The 9,399-nt window shown below is 38.7% G+C and overlaps 2 protein-coding genes across 3 annotated transcripts; both read right to left on the reverse strand.

Moving 5' to 3' along the window:
• Positions 1-825: 825 nt before the first annotated feature.
• On the reverse strand, positions 826-6,958 carry LOC149740931 (single-strand DNA endonuclease ASTE1-like). Of its 2 annotated transcripts, XM_089872349.1 has the most exons (12): positions 6,691-6,958; positions 5,300-5,395; positions 4,800-4,915; positions 4,289-4,476; positions 3,843-4,013; positions 3,273-3,507; positions 3,083-3,117; positions 2,957-3,009; positions 2,441-2,635; positions 1,937-2,070; positions 1,185-1,619; positions 826-1,070 (listed from the first exon to the last, which is right to left on the reverse strand). In XM_089872349.1, the coding sequence occupies exons 1-12, from the start codon at positions 6,834-6,836 to the stop codon at positions 997-999; spliced, it is 1,878 nt and encodes a 625-aa protein (XP_089728475.1). In that variant the 5' UTR covers positions 6,837-6,958; the 3' UTR covers positions 826-996. The 2 variants fall into 2 exon arrangements, with proteins under 2 accessions (XP_089728475.1, XP_089728476.1); XM_089872350.1 differs by lacking the exon at positions 6,691-6,958 and having other exon boundaries at positions 4,800-4,962.
• A 9-nt stretch (positions 6,959-6,967) lies between these two features.
• LOC149740932 (early estrogen-induced gene 1 protein-like) lies at positions 6,968-9,222 on the reverse strand. The gene has a single exon (XM_089872362.1). The coding sequence runs from the start codon at positions 8,934-8,936 to the stop codon at positions 7,830-7,832; it is 1,107 nt and encodes a 368-aa protein (XP_089728488.1). The 5' UTR covers positions 8,937-9,222; the 3' UTR covers positions 6,968-7,829.
• Positions 9,223-9,399: the final 177 nt, after the last annotated feature.

The raw sequence follows: 9,399 nt of genomic DNA on the forward strand, positions 1-9,399 counted from the left end.
GTGGCGTAACAGACGCATTGTAATGAGTATAGTGACGTAATAAAGAACCGTCGCGCGATTTCGGAATCATTCAATTAAAGATTAAATTTAAACGCAAAGCACAAAACTTTTTAAATTATGATAATATTATTAATAATACATTGGTAGTATAATAGTAGTACATAGTAATATACAAGTATAAGATGTAATACAATATAGTTGATATAACAAAGCAATACTTAACTTATGTTGTTATAATCCCACCATAGTAGAAACTTCAAGTAGAAGCCACGTATAGTTAGAAGTGAACGATGGAATGACTTGTGGTTGAAACGACACCTCCCAATCAACGTGGAATCGCCTTGGAGCAACAGTAGTGTTGCCAGTACATTTATTATTTCTCATATTTATTCCTCCCTATAAAATAAATCACTCGGAAACACTGGGAGCTTGTTACGTCATACTATAGGGTTTATAGGTTAAATACGATCATTAAGACGGCTCTAGCAAAAATTACTACTCGCAGACGTGGCGGAAAGCACGCCCGGTGTTTGGTCAGAGGTGATGGGTTCAAGTCTCGACGCTGCTACCGCTTTTTGACTACTTGTCTTTAGGCAAGACACGCAACTCGAATTTATTCACACAGTTTAGGCATTTCGTTGGAGTGCGTCACTCGACAAAAGGTATCAATGTACGTAACCTATTTATCCTCTCATAGCAGGGCGACGGTAGTCGGTATAACACGATGTTTTGTTTCATACACCTCGTGCCCGTTGACGAGATACCACGTATGTAACTTATCTATACTCGCATGGCGGGGCAACGACAGTCGATATAACTAAGGTGTCAATTTCATTGGTTTTATTCCTGATAAAACGTATAAAAAACCACACGAGCACCATAGAAACAATATAAACTTTTGCTGCCATGCATAGAACAATTCCTTTGGCAAAATCTACCATTATTTCATCGATGTAGGTACGAAGTCCTGAGATGTAGGATTCAGTTACCACAACTTCACCCGTAGATGGCGTTATAGAGCAACAGGAACAAATCTTTTTCCTTCCCGAATCTCGACATGCAATCTGTTACTGGGGTTAAACGTAGTATAAGTACCATATGTGGGGTAAGATGGAAACCGTAAGCATGTTTTGTGCAATTAACAACGTCCGAGTAGTGAGGATACGGTTATATAATTATTTTACCTTTGTTAATGACGTCATCGGGTTTCCACGTCATTATGACGTCATAAACGCCCAATATCCATCGACAATCGATAAACGAAAGTTCAGGCTCCGGCAGAGGGAAACAGAGAGCTGAGTTTAAAACCAACGAAGATTTGAGACAGCATAACCACTCGGTGGCGCTGTGAGACGGCGAGGGGTCAAAGGTCGCCCCGAGGTCACGGTGGAGGTCACGAGCAACATCGTGTGTTGAAAGTGATATTAGAACGGATACGACCAAGGCACGGGGAGGTTGGGTGTGATGGATCCAGTATGACGTGGTTGCAACGATCAATGGAAGTCGGGTCAACTCGGGGTCACGCGCGATGTGGGAGATGAAATCGTTGAACGCTAGATGGCGCTGTGGGTGTTGTTGTTGGCAACCGAGTAAACAGCATAGAAGGTAATCCTTACGAGCTGTTAAAGGGGGGGGGGGGGTTAGTGTTGTATATGTGGGGCAAGATGGTACACGTAAGTGGGTTAATATGGTACATGTGGGTTGGGTTAGATGGTTCATTTATGTGGGGTAAGGTGGTGTATGATTTCATTCAAATGAAAAATTAACATTTAAATTAATTAAATGTTTACTAGTTTATATAGCAGGGTGGGGTGAGATATCCGTATCCGCGCGATTGAAAAAGCTTTGTTAATTGTTAAAAATACAGTAAATCTAAGATATTATGTGCTAAATCCATCTTACCCCACAGTAATATATACATATGGAACGCACGCACCTGTAACTTGGTGTCCCTCAAATTTGTTGGATTCAAACCAAGAGGTTAATATAGGATTTCTATACCCGCCATTACAGTCGCATGGTGCCGGTAGAGAGATTGGAGTGACGTCACGATATTTGTTTTTAATTGACCTTTTAAATATATATTGGGTTAAGTATGGATGTAACTCATGTATCCTCACGTGGTTGAACACGGTAGTTGTTTTCAATTCATTTAGTGCTCGCTTATAAGTTACCACATATGTAACTTAGTGGGTGATTGTTTTTATGTCTGGCTGATAATTTGGACAACCCATCAGTGACCACTGGGTTGGAGCAATTGTTTTTAAGTGTCTTGCCCAAGAATACATACGCCTACAATAGTAGCAGCGTCGAGCCTCGAACCCAAACCGCAGGTTACAGCTTTGTGGGTGAGCGTTTTATTTGTTACAAGAATAACATAACTACCAAACCTGGGGTGGCAGGGTGGACAGATCTGGAAGTTGAGGGAATATCTACTCACCGATCGTATTCTGTGACGTCACAGTTGCCATTATCCGAAGAATGCATCGCTAGCAAGCGGTAAATCGTTTGTCTTAAACTTCGACATCGCGTATGCGGCGACGGCTTCGACGGGTCTGACGTCACAATTAGAAGAAGAACAATCGTCTTTGTTCCATTCATGACGTCACAAAGGTTAGAGGGGAGTTTCCCCAAACTGAAATATAAATTCGAACAATCACGATAGATGACGTCATAATAACGTATACGCGTGACTAACTTCGTATTATTAACCAATGCGTCAATAAGTGACATTATGACGTAACAGAGGCAAATAAAAGTTCCCGAATAAAACGTCACATCCGATTGTTGCAAATATTTTAACAATGGTTTTTTAGTGATTGTTACGTCACAAAGAAACTCTTTGTTGACGTAACAAACAGATAATGGAAAACAAACAATATCCTTATTATTACGTCAGAACACACGCCCTGACGCAACAATGAATTTTGCTAAATCATGGTCACGTGGTACAAACCGAATAAATTGTTCCGGAATTGATTGGCATGTGACGTCACTCGCATTTTCCATCTGTGACGTCATAATTAGTTGAATGCAATGTCATTTATTATTACGTCATAACACGATGTATTACGTCACAAACCTCTGTTTGATGTGGTGGCTTCGATTCGAACATATCTGCGCAAAAAAACGATTGTTACGTCACAGAAGCGTTCAATAAACGGCAGATTAACAACCGTTTGTGACGTCAGATAGGTTCATTGTCGATTATTATTACCACGTGACTTGGCCCGCGGCATCTCCATACAATTATGACGTAACAATATTCTTACCCGACATATTGTGACGTTGGAGAAAGTTGAAGATCGGGGTTGGGTCGGGGAATTCCCTATAATGACGTAGACAGGATTCGATTTCTTGTGACGTCATCGATCGCTTTGATTCTTTGAAAGTCGCCAACAATTCATCCATTATTGCGTCATCACGTTTATGGCGTGACAACCACCGTAGTATGACGTCAATCTTTCGACGATTTAACGAATTTCGTCGATTGTTTCTCGTTTGTTTCTTAATAACAACATGAGTTTTTTACATGAGTTAAATAAATGAGATGTCGGTTGGGGTAAAATGGGACATGTTTTAATTTTTTATCGTCCCATTTGATAGTAAACAAACATATTTACAGAATTACCTAACTGTATCCACACACCACACGGCTTAAAAACTGCGTTGTTAATTGTTGGAAACACGATAAAAAAACATGCGATATTATGTGCTAAAACGGTAACCATCTTATCCCACAGAAATATGTTGCATTTGTGCCAGAACGCTATAACGATATATAGTGATAACAATAAACTAAACTTAGTCATGTATATGACGTCATATACTTAATTGTTTACCTCACACAAGGCATTGACAAAGCTGGCAAACAAGTCACGTGACACCCAGTCGCATCCGGTAAGGACGGGAAGAAACGAGAGGACGCGATCGGTAACACGGTATTGTGATGTCATAGTGCGTTGATAATATGCATACCCAGTGACAAAGGAATGATCGCCACGTCTTTGGACCTGGAAAGTATGAATGTATGATGTAACTTGTTTTTCCCCCATGGGGGGGGGGGCAAAGACAGTCGTTATAACACGGTGTTCTGTTTCATACACCTCGTGCCAGGTTTCTAACCAACAATGGTAGCAGGCTGCACCTAGCAGCGTCAAGCCCGTATCCTCAGTGGTAGGCATGCTAACTACTTTGCAATTGCATAAATTATTTGCATATAACCCAATGGTAGCGTGATTGAGCCTTGAACCCACAACCTTTATAACATAAACTATTTACAACACACCTGCTTCCAATGGAACAAATTCAAGGGGAAATACCCTTTATTGACACCAAGAACATAGAAATCACTGTCATTGGCCAACACAGATGCATTAAGGTAGTTTGCGATAGATACTATTGTGATGTCAGCATCTCCCTTTGTGAAGTAATAAGGGACATTCAGCTCTATCAATGCTTGTCTCATGACATCAGCTATTGGAATAATGATGTCATAATAACGTAAGAATGGTAAATCATTTTATGCTAAAATAGCTGAGGTTGAAAATAAATCAAGTATACAACTATATAAACAAAACATACTAACAATATAGTGGGTTGGGGTAAGATGGTTTATGTTTCTCTTTTGGTAGTAAACAAAAACTATTTATATGAACTATTCACTTTTAGGAGCTTTGTTTTTGTAAAAAAAAAACAATTAAGGAAACATGGGATATTATGTACTAACGGTAACCATCTTACCCCAGGGGGTTATATATGTATCTTACTCCACAAAGTTTAGTTATAACTATTATTACTTGATAATAAAGGCAGCAATTTTGCTGAGGTTTCTCCCGCCCATATTTGTTTCATCCTTTTAATTGATTCCTCCATTCGTGAGATTCGAGTTTGTAATTTATCCTCATCGCTGTCTCTGTGGGTTGACAGTGAGCATGAGGTGTATGAATACACTACGTGTGTCTGGTGTATAAGAAGACACCAATGTTATAACTCGGCAGTGAGCATGAGGTGTATGAATACACTATGTGTGTCTGGTGTATAAGAAGACACCCATGTTATAACTCGACAGTGAGCATAAGGTGTATGAATACACCATGTGTGTCTGGTGTATAAGATTACACCCTAATTATAACTCAACAGCGAGCACAATGTATGGAAATACCCAGATACAGACAGTAAGCATGAGTTATGTCAGAAATCTCCACTGAGGTAATGAAAACTCCCATGCAAGAATGTTGAAACATAATCCTTCACAAACAATAGACAAACATCCCACAAATGTAAGAACAAAACTTACCCGTCGAATATGACTATTGTGTCAACTGAACATTGTTTCAGGTTGCGAAAAAATTGTTCAAATAAATCATGTAGTTGTTTATAATCGCCACCGCATCTGTAATGTTTGTATAATTACTTAAAGACTGTAATTACTCGACAATACCCTTAATTGGTTGCACCACTTTTCACAAGTGTTTATACAAGTGTATACGTTCTTTTTAAGTGACATTTTATAATTTTTAGAGCTAGTTTTACATAGTGTCAACAAAACAATAACCTTGAATTGGTTGCACCATTTTTCACATGTGTTTATATAAGTTAAGTTGTATTTGACCAACACTACAGTATTTTTGACAGCTAGTTTTACAAAGTGTTAACAAAAAAACAACAATAACCTTGAAATGGTTTCACCACTTTTCACAGGTGTTTATATAAGTTAAGTTGTATTTGAGCAACATTTCAGTATTTTTAGAGCTATTTTTACAAAAAAAAAAACGATAACCTTGAATAGATTGCACAACCTTTTAATAGTGTTTATATAAATTAAGTCAAATTCAAAAATTGGATTTGACCGACACTCTAGTATATAGGTTTTACAAAGTGCCAACAAAACAATAACCTTAAATTAGTTGCTCTACTTTTCACATTTATTACATTAAAAGTTAAGTTGTATTTGACCGACATTTCAATATTTGAAATAATATTGTTAGAGGCAGAGTGAACCCACACGGCCACACCTTTCTATAAATAGGATATTCTTATTGCTTGAATAGATATGAATACGCACACCTTGATATGGTATGTGGTTAATGCGAACCGGTACCTACAGTACAATGTGTGTCTGGCACAAATAAAACCATTAACTTAACTACCGGCATAAGAAAGATGGGTCAATATAACCATATGACATAATAAAGTTTACTGTGACAACATCAAACAGTATTGTTACATCATTATAACGGTGAAAGGCCAACTATAAGCTTGGGTTGTTCTCATTATTTATTCATGTTCTTTTTTCAAAACACAAGTTGTATGTTGGGTTTAACAACTTCAGTTTTGAACTGATATGTTCTGTATGTCCAATTGTTATATTTTATATATATATATATTTTTTTTTTTATGTCATTTTGAATGAATGTAACTTTACTAACTTATTTATCCTCTCCTGATAGGGCAATGACAGTCGTTATAATTTGGGTGTTTTGTTTTTATACACCTTGTGCTCGCTTACGAGGTACCATGTATGTTATTTAATACGAGGCACCAACCAAGTGGTCACTAATGGGTTGTAGCAGTCTGTGTGTTGAGGTAATGCAACAACCCTAGCCTAAATTGCAGGTCCCATAACAGGCACACTGTAGAACCTCACCGTTATATAATACAACCCCCTTCCAACCAAACACAACATACCTCACATCAAGGTTGTTTTCAAAATAAACATAATGTAGAAACCCGTAGCCATCGACCACCATGCGTTGCCTAGCAACCGATGTTCGAGTGAGGAACAGTCGTTTATTCTCGTTAATAAACGAAGTCAAACCAACCACTCCCATCATAGAAATAATATATATTCCATCTTCAAAATTGACTGCTTAATTAAACGACAATAATCTTTTTTGCAATGTCATTTTTGCGGCATTGTGAGCTATTACACAGGCTATGACATCACATACTACCTACAACTGCATCTATGACACAACAGAAGATTAGATTTTGTCACAAACATGTAATGAATAATTCGTATTTCAAAACAAATTAGGAAACACATTCAGTAACTTGTAGGTGCAAAGCTCAATCAGGCAAGCCGTCATGCGAGCTTGAAGGGAAATCATGATAGAAAAATAATTTTATAACAAAGTGGTTTAAGAGAAATTACTTAATTATAAAAGCTGTGTGGAAAGTTAATGTTTAATTAAGAAACATCAAGCTTAAAGTTCAGTTATTGTATAATGGTTCACATTGGGTTGAAATCTACAATAAATATGTTTTACATAAACACCACGCAAGAAATGAAATAGTTAAAAAGAATCAACCTTTGTATGGAATATAGTGCATTGTGATGTAAGAGAGACAATTAACATTCAAGCAGACAATAAGCCCCTTGTCACAAAACAATTAGTCTTCGTTAATATGGCTGCAATGTTTTGCATATGAACACTAGAAAGCAGTCCAGAGCAGTCGTTATTTAAAATATTTAACAGCATAGAAATAACATACCGTACTTCTTTATGACATCACAATCACATTACTACAGAACAATATACTGTGTTTAAGGTAAAATAGAAAACAAAGTCTTATTATGACATCATCAACCTGATTGTTGAATACGAAATCAAAGCCTTATTAGAAGAATGGCCTAAAAATACAGTCGTGTTTTAATTTTTTTGGCGGAAAAAAATTAGATATTTTGATTGTTTTTAAACCTTGGGGAATTGGATTTTAATATTTAAAATGAACATTTGTGTCTGTGGGGTGGAGCACATTGAGTATTAAACGTTAAATCATCTCATAACTTTGTACTATCTAGATCTAAGACATATAAGTTCAAATCAGGAATCGTAAACCACAGAGGCAGAGTTTGTCCGACTATGTGATGGTTCGAACACCACGGGATGAAAAACCCCCGAACCCACACGATTGTGGAGCGTTTGACCCCCAAGAGCCGTGGTTCCGTCGCTGGCCACGTAGAGCTGTAAGTTGTCCCCATCGCCCGTGCTGCTGTTGTGAGTGAAGTCGTGGCTTTCCATTAATTTGTTGACGACGTCGTCGGCGTCAACGCGTGTTTCGCCCATCCTGCTTGGGGGCAAGTCGAGTTTACCGTGGGGCGGTGGGGGACGGGGTGGAGGCCCCATGCGACCTGGGGTGGACGGGACACGATGGGGTGATTTTAAACCAGCTGAGTCATGCTCCGTAACAGACTCGGGTGAATTACTTGCTTGACTTATATTGCTCGGGGTTCTTGAGTGTAGCGAGCTGTAATCGGAACGCTTCGACTGCTGGCTTGTTGAGCTTGCGTTACGAGTATGTCCGGGCTCAAATCTTTCAGCTATATCCGGGGTTTTCTTCCGTTTTGGAGTTTTCCTCGGCAAGCTTCCAAAACCACTACTGTCGCTGTCCAACCTCGGCACGTCTGTCTCATCTTCTGCATCGGGGATATGGAAACTTGGGAGGTCGCGAACAACTGGGATCTTGAAGCATGGATCTCCTGATGTTAGATGCATGCCCAGCACAATCTTCAATATTGAGTTATCCAAGCGGTTCTTGTCGTCATACCCCTCCAATAAGCAGTGTCTGGAGGTTTGCCCTGACCCAGCGTACTCTGCCAAGTTAAGATCAACGAAACCGACTTTTGCGGCGCTCCTGCCACCCCGGACCTCCTTTCTCACTGACACTCTAACCACACAAGGGTCCAAAACTCCTGTGTTCGGGTCCGCTGACATCTTGCATGAGAACTGAAACTTTGAGCGCCATGAAACGCAATGATCTTTCACTTTTTCACGTTCCGTGCTATTCACATACGTCCCCCCATTACGCAGACGAACTTTACAATATAAGACTTCGGTGACAAACGGCACAAGATTTAATTCATCCACCAGCAACGAAGTTTGGAACTTAAATCTTTTCTTCGTCATTCCCAGCGGCTTTAAGAAGCTCATATCACTTAGTAAATATATTCCAATTTAACTTAAGACATGGCTACAATCTAGTTTTACCTTAAAAAAGACGAATCTTTTACAACATGTTCTTACTACAATGCGGACAATTCAGAATAAAACGCGTAATTGACGTCAGAATTTTAAAAAGTAACCGAAGATTTACTGCGAAACAAACGTCATTTATCGTCACAGTTCAGCGTTTGTTACACCGCCAACCACGGGATCACAACAATCAAACTTTGTGACGTCAGATATCCTTCTCCGAAGTCGCCGATTCTAATAGTGACGAAACAATGCAGATTACAAGAACCCATTGACCCGTAACGTTTCAAAATTTTGTAATTTCCTTTTTTTCTTTTTCCACTATGAGAGAATGTCATAGACAGAAAATATTATTGGACACGTAAGCTTCTGAATTTTGAATATTTGATAAAACATTTGCTTTACTCAGTTCTTATTAAAA

Source organism: Ciona robusta, chromosome 2 (assembly GCF_009617815.1).
Source record: "Ciona robusta chromosome 2, ASM961781v2".
Lineage (NCBI taxonomy): Eukaryota > Metazoa > Chordata > Ascidiacea > Phlebobranchia > Cionidae > Ciona > Ciona robusta.